General features: G+C 33.3%; 1 protein-coding gene across 1 annotated transcript; it reads right to left on the reverse strand.

The window, feature by feature from the left end:
- Positions 1-115: 115 nt before the first annotated feature.
- Positions 116-20356, reverse strand: TPC1 (two-pore channel 1). Its single transcript, XM_085746523.1, has 24 exons — positions 20061-20356; positions 18088-18231; positions 17862-17969; positions 17020-17115; positions 16022-16152; positions 14371-14431; positions 14032-14198; positions 13821-13926; positions 13571-13648; positions 12179-12240; positions 9946-10018; positions 9776-9841; positions 9549-9689; positions 7649-7706; positions 7290-7397; positions 6739-6805; positions 5612-5780; positions 5399-5463; positions 5078-5171; positions 3904-3990; positions 3508-3585; positions 1920-1960; positions 1430-1539; positions 116-623 (listed from the first exon to the last, which is right to left on the reverse strand). The coding sequence occupies exons 1-23, from the start codon at positions 20184-20186 to the stop codon at positions 1452-1454; spliced, it is 2214 nt and encodes a 737-aa protein (XP_085602649.1). The 5' UTR covers positions 20187-20356; the 3' UTR covers positions 116-623; positions 1430-1451.
- Positions 20357-22284: the final 1928 nt, after the last annotated feature.

Here is a 22284-nt window from a genome sequence, read left to right on the forward strand (position 1 = left end):
TTTTGTTTCTCACCATCTCTGTTTATTGTCTCCATTGATCTTCTGTTCATTTATCTCCAGTTATCGGTATGGGGATAACTGATAAGTGGATATGGCATAGACTATAGTGTCCCTATTTTATGTTATCAAACAAATGAGGGTTTCTGAAATTTAATTAAATAAAAGAGTAATGCTATCTCTCACGAGAGTTTTCTTCACTAAAAGAAAAAAAAAAAAATACTAACAGTTAGCACACTCACCAAATTGTATTGGTAGTACAGATACAAGGCTATACAGAACATCAAATCCAGAAAGGATTATAAAAATCAAACAAATAAAAGGTCTCCATTACAGCACACTAATCAGAAAACACTTAGAAGCCTCGTGGAATATATAACATCCTGCTATTCGTGATTTATTCTCATTCCACACAAGCTCGTCAATTGCATTTGATAATGTGCTTTTTCCACAAATAACAGAAAAATCACGTTTGACCTGATCCACAGATTACTGGAGTTACTCACAATGCACCGCTTTCCCTCGTTCCGTACCGAGTCAATCAAATAGCATAACAACACGAGAGATATAGCACATGAAAGATCCTTTTACAAACTTTACAGAATTAAATGGCTCCTTTGTGCATCCTATAACCACAAAAAGTACAGATTCACATTCATATAAGATACTCAACAGGCATTAGTCGACAGCCTGAATTAATACAAGAGGAAACACAACAAAATGGCAGGATACTTGGTATAAAATGAAAAAATAATGTGGACACTTGACATGTAATTCCAGAGTAAATTTTATTGCTATCAATACTGTCACTCCAAAAGCATATTAGAAGTCGCATATACAGGACTAGGCATTACATTTTCATCAGAAACCCAGGGTATAGCAAAATTTGTTTCCTCTTTTTCTAGTTTGCTTTCTCCTCAAGCAAGAAGAAAGCATGGTTTATATTTACACTCACAAGGCAAAACAGGTGGCACCCTACCATTCTATATGTACAGTGATTGCAAACAGCTCCAGTGTATGAATGGATAGTACAATGAAACCAGAACCAAAATACAGAGGAATGTAGGAGCAGTGCTTGCTTCTACCAGGAATAATCTCATTAGCCCAAAGTTAAAAGCTGAAAAATTGAATAAAATGTCTCTCCCCAGTTCAGTTACACAACTCCAATTGTCTCTATTCTCTCTCATATACACCCTCTCTCTATAATTAACTTTGTCTACCTACATATTTCCCTCCTGATGGCAATTCAGCTCTAGTAGTCTTAGGATTAAGGGTATTGAAGGACGAGAATCCTCCCAAAAGAGCAAAAACAGTGGACCTTAATAATCACACTCAGTTGGAGGATAATCTGTTAAAAGTTATGCATGAAACTTATTCTCGGCAACCGAACCACTGAAATCTACAAGCATTTTATGAAGTTTGATTATTTTACCTTGAAAACAATATACTCAGATTTATGTATTGGAAGTCTGATTTTGACCCAGCTCAGCACTCAGCATATGATGAAGAAGAGCGTCAACCCTCTGGCTTCGTGATTTTGTTCTACAGAAAACCAATATTGTCAATAAGACCACCATTAATATGCGTTCAACTAATAGCTAATCTTTAAAGTTGAATGGTTTTTAGATTTGGTATTAGAGCATGATAAGTAGTTAGAAGTTCAATTGTTACCAACTCATTCCTCACAATTAAACTAAATTTCAGCATAAGGTATAATGAGCAAGTGAATTGTCTACTGTTAAAAGTCCAATGTCCGTTATGTCAGGTCATGTTTTACAGATATAAAAGTATTCATGTTCCTTCATCTAACTAAACCATTTAGGTTGTGTTGGACTATAACCGATACAGAGTTTACTGGATGCATGAGAAACAAAAAACGTAGGCATTCACAAAAACAATGCCAGTCATGGACTCATACGTACCCAAGAGCTCGCCGCCTTGGATATCTTTCTCCCGCAACTTCCTATATTGAGACAGAAAATAGAATGTGAGATTTAGAGCGGTTAGAGAGCTATATATGTAAATTAACAAACAATCAATAATGTACTATGCACTAATGGCATTAAGATCAATAAAAAAAACAGATCACATAGAAATTAAAAAACTACCTTTACACTCAATAAGATTCTGTACAAAATTATCTTTGGAGAACTGAAAGTTCATCAAAATTCATCTTGCACAAATCCATTGATAATATTGGGATCATGATTGTTGCATACAGTGAGGAGTGCAGAAAACCACGGCTTTTCATAGAAAGTTGTGTTAAGAGTCCCACATCGGATAGGTGATGGCCTGACAATGTGTTTATAAGTGGGGGCAATCCTCACCTCACAAGCCGGTTTTGTGGGGTTGTGTTAGGCCCAACCACGTTTTCTAAGATGGTATCAGAGCCTCTCCAAGATCCATTGGGCCACCTGCTATCAGGTTTCCGCTATCAGGCCACCCACCATTTATGTCCACAAACCAAGCCTAATAGTGCTGGTCGTGAGGAGGTGTGTTAAGAGTCCCACATCGGATAGGTGATGGCCTGACAATGTGTTTATAAGTGGGGGCAATCCTCACCTCACAAGCCGGTTTTGTAGGGTTGTGTTAGGCCCAACCAACCACGTTTTCTAAGAAGTTGTAGTGAACTCACTTTGTTACCGTGTTGCTAACAGAGTAATCTGTGAGAGTGTGTAAGTACCCATTACCTAACAGAGTAATCTGTGAGAGTGTGTAAGTACCCATTACTCAAAAGTATCTGAATTTTTTACCCATTACTCAAAAGTATCTGAATTTTTTATCATCATAACAAACAAGGATAACATGTCTGCTTGTAGATGAGTAGTGAAAACTGATTAAAAAAATGTCAAAATTACAAATTCATTATATGTCCTGCTACTTGCATTTGATAGGAATAAAAAGGACAACCAGATAGTATGAAGCTCATGCTAGTTGCCATAGTAGGATCCGGCGAAGGATTTGACCCATTTTGGGTTTATGAGCCTTTTATTTTTAATGAAAAAGAGATCTGAAATAACGATAGAACATATCCAGGAAAGTACTTATCCATACTTATATCACTAAGTCCTTGAGAGGTCCTCCAATCACGTTATATATGTAACAAGTTTGGTGCATATGATTTATATGCTCCAACTTGAGGGGGAGTGTTAAAAATAAAATAGAATCGTCGTGTAAATAAAGATAGAATAGCATTCAATTAGGAGTAGAATATCATGTAATTATTCCTTTCATTATTTGCATTAATTGCTTTAAGTCTATATAAAGAGACTCCGCTGTGTAGTTGACATACACAGTTTCACTATACGTCTCTCTCAATCTCTCTGACTCAATAGAGCCTAACCTTGCATTTGCAAGAGACTGATTCGAAAACATCAACCCATAATGCATTTGATATGAATCACTCCACAAATTTGGTGCAGCTGTTTAAATTTTAACTTAACTATACATCATTTAACAGACAGAAACTTTTATTTTCTATATTGGTAAGAGTTCAGATTAAATACAAACCTTGTCATTTCCATCACCAATTTCTGCTGCCTCAAGATCTATTTCAGCAAAGAATGCCTCCAAGACAAAAGCAATAATCTGAAATACAGGAAAGGTATAATCATGTCAAACTTATGCAAAATGTGTTAAAGCAGCACACTTTAAGCATGGTATAGAAAACCAAGCCTAATATATTCCCTTTGATTGATAAATTTTTTAAACATAATTACTTATAACTGACAACTACTTAAATAAATAAATTTAGAACTTGTAATTACTTTAATCAGAAAGAATTAGTACGCGTGAATGTCCATGTGAGAAACATAGTAACTTCCTAATGTTCACATTCCCAAAATGCAGTTTGTATATCACATTATGAAATTATAAGGTATTAAATAAGGAAAAACAAAACCATACCAAATTCAAAAGCAGCAAAACTGTAATCAAGTAGAAGCTAATGAAATATACATAGGTCCAGGAAGTTCCAGTTAAATCCTTATAGCTCTGAAATAGAAAACCACAATACCTATACATTAAGCTTGAAGTCATAGCATGACAATAACATAAATAGAGTTAGGGTCAAAATAATAAAACAATAAATAGGAAGGAGTAGCTGAAATGAATAAGCATCCTAGAATCTTACATTACACACATGCAGCAAGAAATTTATACATTTTTAGATGTATTATTATTAATTTTAATAACAATGCTTACTACCAACCTAGCAAAACTAAACACTTATTCTTAGTATTATACTCTGTTAAATGAGCTTGAATCTCACTCCCAACAGCACATATGATCACCACACAGCAAATTCAATTCCCACCCTCGCACATAGAGTGGACCTGGGTCCAATTTCTACTTTGCATGAGAAATTCAGCTTTGATACCATATCAAAAAGTTTGGATCTCACTCCCAAAATGTAGCTCAAAGGATGAGGGTTCCACTGCACATAACCACTGCAAAACTTGAGAACCTCAGCAATGTGGGACATAGGTGCAATTTGAATATGCCTGAAGCAGCAAGTTGGAACCTGCCCAATAAATCGACACTCTAAAGAGAGACCAATCCTGCTCACAAAAATCATAGACAACTCCTTTGAATCCCCTGCTGTCTAGGTGGGTGCCAGTGCAGGAACACCCCATAAGATGCGTCCCTGGGGTGGCCCTATGGGGCTATTTGCCTTTTAGATAGTTCGTTGATTAAAAATATTTTGTGATATCACTCATGTCATCCCTTCTTTTGTCCTGTCCTACGATAACTTTTTATATCAAATGTTGAACAATTATTTCTGTGTTGTTCAATCTTTTTTTATTTTTTTGCAAATCAAACTAATCCAAAGTATTAAAAAAAAAAGTATTAAAAAAAATGTTGTGCTTAGAGACAAAATGTTATCTTGTTTAATTTTCAACAAAAAACTATTGGAATGTGAATAAAAGGTATCTAATTGGCAGACAATTGTTCAAGGAAGAGCAGAAACATATAGAACAAAATAGTAACGGCAAGCCAGCAACATTTGTACTACTCACAGCATTATCATGAAACAGAAGAGGACATTGGAAGTGGAAAGGATTAGAGACAGCACATATACCTCCATCAATTCATCCCATACTCCATCCGAGACTAGCAAATTGAATAGTGTCACCATTCCATTTGGATAATCATTGAAATTGAAAAGTAAATAGCTAATTTTGTCAAGAAGAACACCTCAAGAACAAAAACTACCGTAAAAGTTATTCAATTAGAAGCAATATATAGGCCAGCATTGAAGTTCAGACTAGGTTGTTGACCCAACCCCATCCTCACCCCCTAGAAAAAATGTTAAGGTCCAAGGAAGAAATGCGGTTATTACAGGATCTTACCAATCTCTACAGCTTAGAAATAGATAGTTTTAAATATGAACAGAGGATACTCATTAGCAGCAAGGTCGGTCGCTTCCAAATCTGGGTTTCCAGCATTAACTATTCCACCAAAAATCTAGAAAGACAAATGTAAATTTGGTTCATTGATTGTAGAACGAACAAGAAAAGAGAATAAAATCACTACAATTAAAAAAATAAAATGAATCCTTAATTTAACTTGTAAATCTAAGCAGAAAATGACCGTGACTCGGGCTTTCACTCACCTGGACACCAAGTGAGCAATAAATACACAAGATGCAAAATATGGTCCCGAGGTATGGCATCAAACTTGGTATAAGAGTTAAGAAAGTTGCCACAAAACTTCGGAATCGCTTAACATACATCAGGAGCCTTATCAATCTCAACATTCTTGCAAGAAGGAGGTAACGAATCCTGCAAAGGAGACAGGAAAGACAATGTCTGATTGCATCTTCAAAGCAGTGCTCAAGAACAAACTGAAACTATTTTTTGCACCAATTCCCATCTTCAAATGAATAAACTATATTCCAGGCATGGTAGAAAAGGTATCATTTAAATTTAAATTCCAATTTGAAAAGGACAATTATATCTTGTCTTGAAGAAAATTAAATTTGAGAATAACTAGTCTTTTGTCCTTTAAAGAGATCACAACAACAACAACTACTATCGTTAAATAGGAAACTAATCATGGATTGAATCAATAATGAGAATCCTAATATAAATGCCCTTTCGTCCATGTGAGACGATATATACAGGGCTCGCTTGTTACAAATTAAAAAAAAAGTGAATTTGTTAATTCAATAATTTAGATTTTTTTTTTCTCAAAAGAACATAAGTTATTTTGTATTTGTTTAACGTAATGAAAATCACTTTTTTCAAAAAATCATCTATGGAAAATAATTTTTAAGAGAAGCTACTCAAAACAGCTTCATATTGTAAGCATTTTTTAGTTTTTTTTTTCTTCAAATTATAATTTTTTAAAAACCGTAACAAACTGATAAAATTCCTAAAAGTGATTATTTTTTTATAAAAGTTTTTTATTTTTTAAATGAAAAGATGCAACAATCGGCCAAAATCAAGATACAACAAGTCATTCTATACGCACAGTGTTAATAGTGAAGCTGCATCAAGCCTTGATTTTTGGAAATACATGAATCCATGGATGGTATATCTCAGATAATTAGTCAATAACCCAATATAATACTTTAATAGCACAACAGATGAAAAAAGACCACCAATGTGATTAAAGATGTGTTTAGTGAAATGAATCCAAAAATAAGGAACATTAATATACATTTCAACCAGTAATTTGGGATTATGAATAAAAAAAGAGAAATTTGGAAGCATGAACATTCTAAGTAAAAGTTCATACCATTCTCCATTTGTGAAAAGTGGCAGACCATCATCAGGCGAAGCAAAATCTATAGTTTCTCCAATGGCTGCAAAATTTAGAATTAGCAGTCAGCAAAGATAACATAGCCTCAGGAACTGGGTTTTCCCATATAATAAAATTCAGGGCCTAAAAGTGAATGAATGCATTATGAACCTACAACAGCAGATTCTAGACACCAGTGAGTATTTACTAATATGATATGATAGAAACCTAGAACTGGAAGTTTATTACATGAAAGAGAAATTAAATGAATTCTCCTAATACATACACCAATTCTGCAAATCATCGAGAGGCTGCAAACCTCTATGCCCAAGGTTCCAAAATCCTCTCTTCACTCATGAATGAAAGATCTCACTCATATTCCCCTCCTCCTATTGTTTACATCCTCTAATTCCCATCTCTAAGTAATTAGCCAACAAACTGACTAATATGGGGTTTACAAACAAAATATTTCATGACAAAAGCCAAAAACTGCATGTATTCAACCAGATGTTAAGGAATCTAAATACCACATATCTGAAATTAGTTACCAATTGTCACCGTGATCACAAAATCAAAGCGATTTTGACCATCCCGCCAATAGTTTTCGAATCCATATGAATAAACCTTTAGTATCATTTCCATCACATATATCCACCCTGTAAAACAACAAGGAAGTATCAACTTGAGACAGTAAGGTTGTATACTTAAAACATTTTGTGGATTACAATGAAACAAAATGTACCAAAGCAAAAAAAAAAAAAAAAAATCAGCAGTATTGTGGGATTGGGTCTCATCGCAAACTAACAAGAACAAAGGGGAATGAACATACAATTGAGTTACAAAACTTAAATGCTCAGTTCAAGATATCTCAAAAAAACAAGGAAATACACTGTTTGGATGTCCTTACCAAAAGTGAACTCAACCACTTGCCACGCTTTTTGAGCAGTACTATCTTCTACATCAAGCTGCGATTATGAATTAATACAAAATTATCAACACACGAATGCCTTTATATTAAAAAATCACCAATAGCAGACACAGAGATGATCATATGCTACTAAACTGAAAGTATCTCAAGGTTATAGACAGAGTCAGGGAGATCATATGCACTTCTTTATACATTCACAAGAAAGTAAACTGCTTGTGCATGTTGATGATAATATATCATTATAACAAAAAAATATCAAGTGGAAAAACTACTACTACTTAAGGAGAAACTGGTTGCTGAACTTGAAATGAAGGATCTTGGTAGACTTGGATGTTTCCTAGGGATTGAGGTTGCTTACTTGAAATAGGTAGGATATTTTCATTTGTCAAAGGAAATATGAACTAAAACTTGTTAAGGAGACAACCAAATTTGGACCCCACTTAGCAGAATAAAAGAAGAGTGATGAAAAGGAAAGTCCCAAGATTGATAAGACCTAGTATTAAAGTTGGTCAGGAAATCATATACTTGACATATACCAGATTTGATTGAGCTTATGCAGTAAGTAGTATAAGTCAGTTCATGTACAATCAAAGAGTAAGACACTTGTAAAAAATTCTCCAATAACTTAACAACCACACCACGGAGAGGACTGTTATTTAAAAAGGATGGAAGTTTGATTATGAAAGCATACACTTATGTAGACTACGCAGGATAAACAACTGATAGGAAGTCATTCCAGGTTATTGCATTTTTTTTAGGTGGAAACTTTTTTACATGGAGAAGCAAGAAGTAGGGTGTAGTTTGCTCAACTAAGTGCCAAGCCGAGTTTCAAGCTATGACACAAGATGTCTGTGGGCTGTCACAGATGCAAATTTTATTGAATGATTTGTGGATAAAGTATAAGGGTCCTATTAAATTGTTGTGACAATAAATCGACTATTAGTATTGCTCATAATCCAATTCAACATGATAGGATATAAGTTTTATTTATCTTATCTCAGAAGAGCCAAGTTTGGTGTTTTAAAGCATATTAGGCCACATGCAGATTTATAATTTGTCTTCTATCCAATATAGTATATAATTTTGTCATATGAAACATAAGTTAAATGCTCAACAATTTCTGTGAAGCTGTATTAATCTTAAAGATTCAAGCAGAGATAATATTCCCTATGATACTATTTTCGAGGTAAATAAATGTACTAAGGTACAAAATATGAAAGAAATTCACAATATTCCCATAAGCATTAGAGCTGGAGAAGGTAGGATCCCTACCCATCAGTAGAACAATCATCCATTTGAACTGTGCTTATACTTAAACCAGTACATAAAGCATTCAATAAACATCATACTCCTAAATGATTATTATGACTAGCGTTCAAACAGGCACTCCGTGCCAATCTATCCACTATTTTTATTACGCTAATGCATATAAATTACGAACAATTATTTTTATAAAATTTTGATTAAAATTATTTTGATTTTGATTAAAATTATAGGTATATATATATATATATATATTTTGCACCTTCATATTGTAACAAACTATACTTATCTTTTTCAATGATACCAACAATATAACAAATATAATATAAATTCTTATCTTTTTGAATGATACCAACAAAATAGCATTCTTATAGGTCAAGTTTGTTTATGGGCATAACTGGAAGTGAAAAACCAGCCCAAAACCGTGTATTCCTTTTATATATAGTATAGATATTGATAAATAGCACCTACAGACTACAAATATATTGACAAACGCAAGTATATCTAACATGGTCACATCAGATGAGACTATGGTCTGGAGTTGAAATGAGTTAAGAAGTGCTTAATAATGGAAAAAATTGTGAATGTATATTTTCACTTGAATAACATGCCATACCGTTGTCTCAATAATTACGGCAACCAGATTCAGTATAAGAACAAAGGTCACTATGTATCCAAACATGGTGCTCTTTACGAAGGCTTTCAATCTCTTTGAGGTGGGTGAATGGTAGATTCCTAAATAGTCAAAGTAAGAACGCTGCAACCAAATCAGATATTAGTTCATACTTACAGTACATATAAATCATTTTCCATATATTGTAAATTCAGAGTACTTAAACTTACCACATCCTCCTTCTGGAATCTTAAAGCAATGGCATTGCAAATATCAGCAAATTCATCCTTGTTGATCTGAAAGTAAAATATGTTGAGTTACATTAAAACACACATTTATGCGGGGATATATATCAGTATGTGCATAAAAGATAACAAGAGCAGTAGAGAACAAATATTACCTTTACATCATGAGTGTCATCCAGCTCATCAAATATCAACCCAAATTCTTCATTGGAGATTTTTGGCAAAGTCCTAAAGAATATACAATTTATGCTTTAACATTCACAATGTAGTAGAAATATTGCGGAAAAGATATGAAGTTAGAATCCAAGAGAAAGATCAACTGATAATTATCATGTCATAAAATAGTGCCAATTCACCAAAAATGCAAAGAGTTGTTATTTTGACCCAGAATTTGATAATGAATTTCAATAACACAGTTCAAATATGTGGTTTATTACGTTCAGTGAATGATTAATGAATATAACAAGGTGTTGCAACCAATGTTTTAAAACCCGGACCGGTAGTTGACCCGGTCAAGGCACTGGGTCACTGGTCGGACCGCATGACTACTGACCCAGTCTTTATAAAAAAAAGTCATGACATAAATTTCATAATATAAAAGTTAATAAAACTTCTTCTATGAAAAAATTAATAAAAATTCACACATTTAAATAATTATCGAATATATATATATATTATATATATATCAAAATCATATTCACATTAACAAGAAAAACTAAATGGAAAATATATATTATAATTATCAAATAAATATGTGAGATATTATTTTTTTAGGAACATGAGTTATTATTTTTTATTTTTTTAACAAACATGAGAGATATTTATATCATATATTAATAAACATGTATATATATACTCGTAAGAAATAAACGTTTGAGTTAACTATATATAGTTCATATGGAAATTTAACAAGCAAGTTCACATAGCCAAGTGGTAAGTGTTAACAATATTGTTCTGCATGTATCCAGTTCAACTCCCACTAGCCACAGTTTGATTTTTTTTTTTTATAAAATAATCATTAAGAATTTGGTCCGGTTCGCGGGTCGGTCATAACGGTTCACCGGTTCGCCCACCCGGCCCGCACGGGTCACACCGGGTTTCCTGGGTTGCTTGCATATCCGGTCTGATTAGCTTCTAGGTGTTTAAATATACGTGATTTCCATTATAATCATTCCAAATGTGTTCATGACATCTATTAATCACAATTTTTATTCAAATATAAAGGTGTACAGTCAAATATAAAATAAAACTTTTCCAGGCTCAGTTAAAGTAAGATTATCCTAAAGGACGATGTTGATATCCCACTTATTTCACCCGCATTAGTCCAATTTCAAATGCCCAGTCCTGATCATGGTGTATGTTGAGAGTCTCACATCAACTAGAAAGATGTTGAAATCCCACATATTGTAAAACCCAATCAAATGTAAAACTTCTCCAGGCTCGGTTAAAGTAGAATTTTCTTAAAGAAAGATGTTGATATCCCAATTATTTCAACAGCATTAGTCCACATTTCAAATTTCCAGTCCTGATCATGGTGTGTGTGTTGAGTCTCATATCGACTAGAAATACATTCTAGGTAGTGCTTATAAATCTGGGAAGGCCACGATCTTTACCTTAAAACCGTTTTATGGAGATGAATTAGATCTAAAGCCTAAGATGATATCAGAGCCAGTTAAATCTGTTAATTCCACTCACATTCGTCCATGCTCCATCTAGGAAGTTGTACAATTAAAGGAATATCTAAAGATTCTTAATTTTAACACTCCGGATCTCACTCGACTGTAAGGGTAGCCAAACTGCGTGCGGACACATATATTCTCTGAATATCGCTAATATAAAAGGCTTTTAGCCTTACCCTAAACATCAAAACACATCTTATAAGGATGAGAATGTGCAATCAATTACACGAGGAGGATGTACAGTATATTACACAAGGATAGCCTAACCAATTACACAAGATCCACAAAGAAAGGAAACCACGAAAGAGACTCATAAATACAATCAAGGTAATATCTTGACGGATACTAATATTATTTACAATATCTCAACACCCTAAAAAGCCTTGGCCCCCTCTTGAAAAACATGGAAACGAACTTTGTGTTAAGTTATAACAGCATATATAGTTTAACTAAAACTATTTAATTCGTCATTGCGGAAACCCTCCATGCATGTATTTTCAAAAATCAAGAGGGAAAAAAGTGGAGCCTGGATCCCAATGTAAGGGTGAGCCATGCAAATGTTAAAGGGTTCACACTAAACAGATGTGTTATTCTCATCTAGAAATATATAAATTAAACAAATGTCAAAAACATTTCTACTTTGAAAATCGATAAACTGATAAACTGATAAGTATGAAAGCACAATGATAATGGGGGTATGAAATAATACCTGTACTTGTTCACCTCCTCGAATAGCCTAATACATTGATCTTTGTTGAGATATCCAATTTTCTGCAAGCATAAAACAGAAGCTCAAACAGATTTAGAATTGTAGGCATAATTAAGATATTTGTCTCTTCTTTATTGTAGTGATGATTGTAACAATAACCTCTAGCATTAGTCTTAGACAGATTGCAGTGCTATATTGAAAATAGTAGAGTGCTAAGACAGTGTTATTTTTTTGTGCTATTTTTAGTTCAAACAGATTTAGAATTGCAGGCTTAGTTTTATAGGGTTGGTTTCTTTGTTTGACAATTCCTTTTGGCAATTAGAGAATCCTACTTGGAGTTATTTTCTGCTCTATCTTAGAGTCTTTATTTTATGTTTTATGGTTGTTCAACGTTTTGTTAGTAAGTACTCTGAAACTCATTCTCTAACCATGATGGGTAAGAGTTATACTTTTTCATCCTTTAATGCAGTGTAATTAAACTTGATTGGTTATCGACTCGGTCAGGGCACTAGATCAATGGGTCACTGGTCGAACCATTAGGTCACCAGTTGAAGCACAAGAACCGTCTGTATTTAAAATATGATATGTAAATACACATATTATATACAAAATCAGATAGTTCGATGGTGCGTTTGTAAAGTTTCACTTCAATATACATGGTTCAGTCCCTGGTGAGAATTGTTTTGCAAATTTCTCATCTCTCTATTCGAAACAACAAGCCACAAATGAGCGTGAGAATGAACAGCCTTCCTGACCCTTGTGAGCATGATAGGCTGACAGCATAGCATCAGAACTGTTGCCTTTGAGTTATGAGTAAAGGCTTGGGAGGCGCAGAAGTCGGCACTAAAAACTGTGTACCATTAAAATTCTGCACATGAGTGAAAGGATGGTAAAGTATGAGCCACCCAAACAAGCTAAGCCGAGGCTACTAATTTTTACTGGTTTGCAGCCATGTAGATGATATCATCCCTGGTTCAAGTGCACAACCGATCAAATAGGCTGATCGGACCGGCTATGGATCTGGTTCTGGATGAACCGGCCGGATCGGCTGTGCTTTAATGTTTCAAGTACTGTATTAGAGGATCTCTAGATCATTAACTGAGGTGATACCAATCATATGACACCTAAATCATCATATTTTTTCAACCTAACCTACTCTACTTTGTCTGGAAATCCTCACATTACAGTTGCTAATGGATACCATCCCATGCCCCTGTTAATCAGATGCCGAAACGCTCAACTTCAACCTTCCCTTTATGTTCATATAGGATAAAACTATTAGTGATTACATCTCAAAATCGTAAAAAATGAAATGTAGTTGTTTGACATCAGCAAAAGGAAGCATTGTCGACAGTTGAACAGTATGCTAAATACATGGAAAATCATACTTACATGTGTATCTAGGAGATTGAAAGATTTCTCCAACATAGCTCTTCTCGTACGATCCATCTCAGAAACTTGTTTTACAAGCTACAACAAAAGAACATTTAAGCACTGTTATAATTCGTTTTGGTATCTGTCATATAGATACACAATCAAAATTCTCGTGCTTCATTCCAATTAAACACCAATCCAATTCTTCAAAATTTTAATTGTATCATCAGGTGATTATAGTGAAAAGTAGTGGTACGGAAAAATTTACCTCACTCTTGAAACTATCGTAAACAACGGCAAGAATCAAGTTTGTAACAAAGTAGACTCCAATCAGCACAAACAGAACGAAAAACAGGATAGACGAACGTGAAGACCTAAAACGCCAGAAAATGATGATCATTGACAGCTGCAGATATCTCAAATTGAAAGGAAAAAAATCATCTAGCCAAGCAAATCAAACTGAAAGTTAAAACCCTTACTTGTATGCAGGAACCCAAACATCTGGATTATTGGCTGTGTTAAATAAAAGAAACATCTGATATAATGTTGTACTAAAGGAATTGAATACTGTTTTCCCCTGTATTGTATCTTCAAAAATCACATAAGCCACCCAACTTGCAAAAACAAGAAATAGAAGCCCCAAAGCCTGCAATTCGAGAGAATTAGATATGTCCAGTAAGAGAGTGTTGATTACACAAAATTGAAATAGTACAAATGTAGCACTCAAAGAAACCCAATAGATTGTGAATATTGAGAATGTTGCAAACAGGAACAGCAGAGAGCAAGGCGAATGAGAAACAGTCTAAAAGTGAACTAACCAATATATTTAAGTATGTGTCAAGCATTCCAGCCACGATGACGACAGTTTCTCGTAGCTCCCTGACATCAAATTCAGATGCAGAGTTAGAATGTCAAGAAAATTGGCTATTGATAAAACTGGACCAGAAATGTGACAAATAGAAAGCCTTTATTGCAGAAATGACCTTGATTAGATACAAAAACAAAAGCCAAGAATTATACAGTGATACACTCTCTCTCCCTCTCTAATTCCCAATATCTAAAATTTTTCTGTGTTCTTGCCCCGTACTATTGTGTGCTGTTTTAGTCCCAGCATAATCTTATATGGATTCTAAATCATGCAAAGTTGGAAACACATCATGATAACAGTTTTTAATAGTGACCAAGAAATGTTCACAGTACAGGACTCCCGCCATGGAGGTCATAACATAGCTCGTCTAATCAACTACTAACTGTTGAGACAGTTGTCAAGTTGTTGAGTCTAACTAACTATCTGATGATAGTTGGGCCAAGTATCTAATATTTACACATGATTTTTCTTTTGACTGAATAATGAATACACATGCACGTCACAATCAAGACATGTGAACAGTGAACCGTGGTAAGTAAACAACAAGTCATTAGTTAATTAACATTAGCATTAAGATAAGAACCAAATGAACCTAAAGCTAAACCGGCCACCTCACATGGAATGGAAGCCCTTAACTCAAGTTACTATGACTCTCTTCAATATCCTGTTAGAAACCTAGTATTTTTTTAGAAATAATATGGATAATTTCTGTTGATAGGGCATCAAAAGAGCATTAAACGTCTAGTTGATACTTTGAGACCGCCTAAGTTAGTTGATAATTTCCTATTATTAGACTTTCATAGTCACAATAGATCGCCTAAGTAAATTGATTTGATCCCAAAATTCAGGGATCTCGGCACTGTTTCTCCTGTGTATATTACTCCCTTCGGTCCTCATTATACGAAGAAAAACCAAAAAACATCAAAACCAATGCTATCATTAATTAGTGTAACTTATTGAATATTTTTACAAATATACCCTCATAAAAATGTGTGAAACATTAAATACACCTACTAATATTAAAAAGACAAACATTAAATAAGGGGTAGAAAGGTCTTTTAAACAATAGCTACACCTTAAAAATTGTGACATTTTCTTATAAATAGGACCAACATGTTTTTTGAAAATTTTCTTATATATAGGATCGGAGGGAGTATATTTCTACAATTCCTGGGAATTCAGTTTCAATTCAATTCTCTAACTGCCACATCTTGACCATTCCCAAAAAACAACTAATTTGTTTTTTTTGAACAAAACAACTAATTTGTTAATTAATTTACAGGGGTAAGGTACTAATATATTTGAGATGATTGATAGGTCAAGGGACATTACATATCATTAACAACAGTTTCTAACAGCCAATACCAATGAGGTGGAAGTGTACTATCAACATAGACAGTGTATGAAACATATGTTGGATCCTACCCTATGTTGTCTCTATCCCATTCAATCATTCACCATTCCTCCTTTGCAAATAATAACTAAAAGTCTTAAATGTGTACAATGATTGTAAAACTTTCAAGCATAGGTCCAAAAGGAGAATCTGCAACGATAGATTCATTCCAAAGTAAAATGAAAGATGGAGATCTGTCAATCAATACCTAATATTCAGAACGAAAAGAACAACTCTGATATATGGTGCAATTCTGAAAGGTAGAAAATCAAAAGCCACTGGAGACATATACAGAGCATAAACCAGCATATCAGCAAGGATAACTAACAGACAGAAGGCCTGAAAATACAAGTAAATTATTTTATTAGTAGTCTGAAGCATATATGAAAAGCACCAATTTACTTATTACACACTAAAAAAAAACGGTCGGCATTCTATTCAGTGAACTGGATAATAAGCAAGTATTTGAAAGAGTTGAATTTGAAATTATGAGATTCAGAATTCTGTTCTTTGAATTTTAAGGGACCAGGGCAGAGTCTCGTGGCGGATAACAGGGGTAACTGCGTGCGCCTAGTTATATCATTTTAGAAGAGAAAGATATTTGTTAAATAGCTATTAACGAGATAGAGCTTCCTCGACAAGATGATATATGATTCCAGGGGGATAGAGCTATTTGATCGATGGAGCCATCCCTTTGGAACAAACCACTCATAAGAGGAGAAGGCTATCAATGAGATGTAGCCCCCTGACGAGATGATATCATATAACTTATTACTTGAGATTAGAGGGCAATGGGTCAGACGTAGCCACCCTTAGGAGGAGAGGACAATCAACGGGACATCTTAGAATTTTGTTCTCTTGTACGACCCCTGTTTTACTTATATGCACATACTTTATCAAAGACTAATAGGATTAGTTGCATTTAGTACCCTAGCATGTTTGCCACCGAGTTTTGAAAGATTGGTCATTCATGAAGAATTGTGTTTCCCTTGCTATTCAGTTGTAGTTCAAGTCTTTCAGTACACTACACTATAGGCTGGGGTGTGGGTTGGGTATTGACCAACAGTACCTTCCAGAAATCACGTTCTTTGTTGAAAATTTGGCCCTCAAAAGTATGCTCTCGAGACAAGTAGATTTGCAGAATTAATAAAGCGCTGTTTCTAATTACTAAATTATATTCATTAGTAGGATCTTGAAGCAACATACCTTCAATAAATTAATAGGACTTCTCCAATATATACGGGACCCTTCATATGATAACGGCCAGAAAGTATGAATGCTTAGCAATACGAGACATATTCCCTGTATTACACAAAAAGGTCTGGTAAGACAAAATACTACAGAAATAAATGAAAGATGAATATAAGGACACCTTAAAGATCCTACAGATCAAACAAAATTAATATACCATAAGGAATCCCATTTAGCATGGTATAATAAACCACTTCCAATTGTTTTTAACAAAAGAAGAAAATCTCATTAGAAAAAAAATAAAAATAGAATCCATATCTGATGAGAGGATAAGAAATCATCTTTAAAAGTGAAGAGAAAAAGGACACAAGCCAAATATAATAAAATGTGAATTTTTTTTTTGGAAGTCGTTAATAAAAAAATCCATTGGGATGATAACTACAGTTAAAGCTCCAAAGGAAAAAGACACTCCCAGCAGAACTGCATAAATGCCAAAATAGAAACATCAAAGTAACCACGTGTTGTAGTTTATCCAATGTATGCAGGGGGAAGGATAATTCGGAGAACATTTTTCTTATCTTTTTAAAATACTTGCTCAACAATTTCACACACCTAAATCGTCCAAAACGACACATTCAGATCCAGTAAATAAGATAATGATACAGACAGGTACTGTTAGCTGTTTCATTTAAATTTCAAATTATAGGGGAATAACAAATATAATTTAACATGGAAATGACACATATACTGCCAAAGGTATTCACCATTTTCAAAATGACAACAAGTAAAAGGTTCATCAGTAATTTACACATTAAAAAGATAGATAATGTCTGAGCTCTGAAGTACTGAACTCTTACCTCATAAATAATACATTCTGCAGCAGTTAGATATGGCAACTCTCCCAAAAAGTAATACTCTCTATCTAGGCAAGAATGTGTGGCATTCTTTTCGCACCATAGAGGTTTCTGTAGCATATAAAGTACACTGTGATATATCTTCTTTCTATTCTATTTCATTTTGGTTAGCCTAAAGGCCTCAAAAACAATTTATTCAATTGAAGTTTAAGCGAAGCTTACTACAAACCTCCAGGAAATTCAGGACTATCAGAGCAAAATAACTAAGAGACCAGAGGAGATCGAATTTAGTGAACCAAAAATAAAATTTTGAATAACTTTGAAAGTCTGATGAATCCAGAAGTTGCTCAGGTATACCAACACCATCTTCAGCCTGTGTAATGCATTTCCAACCAGAATGACAAATCATTAACTGACCAAAAAGCAGGTATGCACATACATACTTTTTATAGGGAAGCTAGGAGAATATATATGTCAAATACTCTCGCCATAAATCGTGATTAGCCAGAGAAGTATTTTTTTTTAAAAAAAAAAATAAAAAATACTTTATCTACTTTTGCTTAGGTACACACTCAAAAAGGAATCAAACTAAGAAGATTTTTTATAGGAAAAACTTCAAAAGCAGAACTAGAAATCATTAGTAGCAATTCTTTCTAAAAATCGGCGCAAAATCACAGTCCTGAATGAGAGAACAAAAAAGAAGATACTATTTTTGCACAAACAAAATCACTGTAGGAGTCTTCAAGCAAATGAGAAACAATTTAAAAATGAAATTAATTTTGCTTTCTACAAAACAAATCCAAGACATTTAGAACCATTGTGATTATGTTGCTAACAAATTTATAACGGAAAAAAAATGTTCCTAAAATATGATAGAAGGAGACCTCCTATTAAACAAGTTTATGAGAGGAGGTACCTAAATAGGAGTTAAAAGGAAGGAATTAACTAAATTGTATAACTGAATATGGTTGTATTGTAACTATTGGTAGTTTTTTTATTTTATTTTTTATGATTGTGAATATTAATAGTTAGTAGCTAGGTAATTGTATGCCTAATACAAATTGTTACAATCTTTCCATTTCATCATATCAACTTACCACTAAAAATAAAGTGAAATAGTTTTCCTTTTAATTGCAGTTGGCAACAAAAGAACTAAAAAAATTCTTTAACAAACGAAACGAAACTTCCATATTACTCTCACTTTTCACTATCCTATCCATTTCTGCATCCCCTCTTTTATTTTGCACTGTTAAAACAAAATTTTCTTTCCATTTTTACATTTCTCGCTTTGCAAAATAACTATAACAACAGAATCACTTCCGCTGTAGCTCAGAGTTTTCACATTTGTCTAAGTGCATGTTTGGAAGAACAATCTAAATGTAAAAAGTGATGTGTACCCATCAATATCGTGATTTAGTTATGCTTACTTGCTACCATAATTGATTTTGCCTTAACCTTGGTTTGATTAGCCTTATTGAAAAAGTTAACTAAATTCTACTTAAAACTTGAAGCTTATTCAAAATCACTTTGAGTCCTGTCAAATGCTCACTCAAACTTGAAGTTAGGAGAAGAATACTAAAACCAAAAAAGTGATTTCAATTAAAAAATAGAGTTAGCACACAGTAGATTGAATTGGTGATTTTGAGTATTTTGCACTTTTGAAAGAGCCAAAAATTGATTTTAACTTGAAGCTTTTGATTCTAGAATTGATTTGTAACTCCAATTTATTGTTCAACATGAATATATCCAAACAAAAATCACTTAACCTTTTGGTCACTAGTGGAACCAAACACACAGTATCTGATGACAAAAATAAGTTGTATAAAATTGATTTGGAAAGTGAATTAAATGTAAAGTGATTTTTGTTTGGATACAAAAAGTCAAGGCTAAAAGTCAAATATAGATACAAAAACTTTTTACCGTGAATCATTCACCTAAAAAAGTTAAGAATCAGTTATGAAGGCAGAATTAGTTCTACTACTCGAAAGCTTCAAAACATGTAAAAATCAATTCAACACATCTATAATCAATTTTCGTTGTTCCAAAAGTGGAAACGAATATACACGTTGATAACAAGATCTACCATTCATAAAGCATAGCAGCTAAAGATCTACCATTGCAAAACAAACAATGCAAATTTGAAATTGTGGAAGTGAAAGTGAGTTGATTGAATTGAATTGAATTGAATGTTGAGGAACGAACCAGATCGATGAGAGCGGCGGCTTTCTCGTAGTTAGAACCGTAGGTGATAGCATCGGAGCGACGGACTATACCTCGCGAACGGTTTCTTAAACCGCCACTGCTTTCGCCTCGTAGCAAAGGCTCCATCGTCGAAAAGTGAAAAATGAAAGAGAGATAGATAGTTGAAATTGTGAAAGAAAGAATAATGAAAGAGACTGACTACTAGTTGAGTTGAAGGTGTGTTATGGGATCACGCTATGCACATGGAGAGAGCTGAGAAGTAGAATGTGACAAAATGAAAAGAAAGAATTGAAAATGATATTAACGAAATAACGACTTTTTATTTATTTAGTTCTATCCTCTCCCTCTGAGTAATATTAATTAATTAATTGGGTAAGTGGTCTGGTACTACCGGTGAATGTCAATTTCATTCAGACTATAAAAATAAATGAATAAGTGGTGATGATGTGACTAGTAGTACTCGCTAGTTTCTCAATTCTCTGAGGGTGTGTTTGGGAAGAGGGTTTAGGAGGGGAGGGCTTACATTTCTTTTTTAATTTAAAGACATTATAAAATGATTTTTTAAAAATTGAATTAACAACATGATAAATGATCATATAATACTTCAAAAACACTTAATTTATCTTAAAAAGACATTTTACATTGTTCGTAATTTAAAAAATAAAAGTGAGTCCTCCCCTCCCTTCTCCTCCTAAACCCTCTTCCCAAACACACCCTAAGGATTTATTATCAAAGTGATACGTGCCAGTATCAATATGGATATAGTACGGTTCAAAGTCAAAAACTGTATGGATCCCAACCCTTTTTGTTCACACTTCATACTTTTGTCGGTAAAAACACACATCACTCTTTTTTGTTTCAAAATGGATATATGATTATTGATTTATTAGTAAAAATTATAATTTTAGTCTTTTAATTTAATTTAAGGTAATAGTTTGATCTTTATCTTTTTTTTTTCATTTTAATTTTATTGTTTTTGTTTATTTATTTATGAATTTTTAAGTTTCAAATTCGTGATTTTATTTTATTATGGCATTTCAATCTTTAAATTTATGTCTTCATCAATATTTACATTTTTTTTTCAACAGAATTCATCTATATTTACATAAGAATATTATATTATGAGTGTAGTATAATAACCTTAAAAATATAACTATAATATACGGTTTGAATATCACATGTCACAACAAAAATTGCTTAGGCACTGCTCAATTTTCCTTATAAGCTTAACTCAGTTAGTTGGAAAAATGCATAATATAAGTGAGGTTTGAAGTTCAAACCTCAACCACCATAAAAAAAGGCATTGTTCAAATTTTTTCTTTTTTTGAGCAAACAAATTTTTTTTTTTTTTTTTTTTTTCTTAAAAATAAAAACTTTATCTTCACATATTTATAATAACACGTTTATCTTCTTACACTTGTCATAGAAAAAAAATTATATTGTCATTTTCTATTCGATCAAACAAAACGTCAAAGACAAACACTTTTTTCCTTTTAATTCTCTCACCAAACAATATATTATCTCTTATATCTTTATCCTGTTGGATTAATTATTTAATTAATCAATTATGGATTGACAATAATCAATTATTATAAGTTGATGTCATAATATAAATTATGGTCTATTGTGTTAAGCACTAATTATTTGATGAATTTGAGTGATTGGGCTTTTGTTACTAAATGGACCGTGATGGGTTGGACCATTTAGATAAGCCCAATGAGAGGTCCCTGCCCTCAGCCGTTTAGCTATTTAAACGTCATCCCATTAGACGGTTAATTATTCTGAATGTCATGGTGAAAACCTAGAGCTAGACGGAATGAGGGTAGTTATCCCTCTCATAGTTGTCGGCGTTGTCTACGTTTATCCTTCATCAACCTAATTCAAAGGTACACAATTTCTTGTTCCTTCTTTTGTCATTGATGATATGCTATAATTTGTATCTAGTGATCTGGCTAAACCCTAAAACTTTCATCAATTGGTATCAGAGCCAAATAGATACATATTATAGCTATGTTCAATTTAATTGTGCATCATGTTGATATCGTGTTAGTTAAATCTAATACATGATTCTATTCATATGGTATGGTCACATATATGCCTTAATTGTGATTGTGAATTGCGTTATTTGATTGAATCTCAAATTCTCGTTGTCAATCGCAAATTCATGTACCAATGGTTTTTATTTCCTACTGTTGTGATGTTATTCAAAATCAAATATAAGCCA

This window comes from Medicago sativa, chromosome 2 (assembly GCF_051527215.1).
Source record: "Medicago sativa cultivar Bolivia chromosome 2, Bolivia_mono, whole genome shotgun sequence".
In the NCBI taxonomy this organism is placed as follows: Eukaryota; Viridiplantae; Streptophyta; class Magnoliopsida; order Fabales; family Fabaceae; genus Medicago; species Medicago sativa.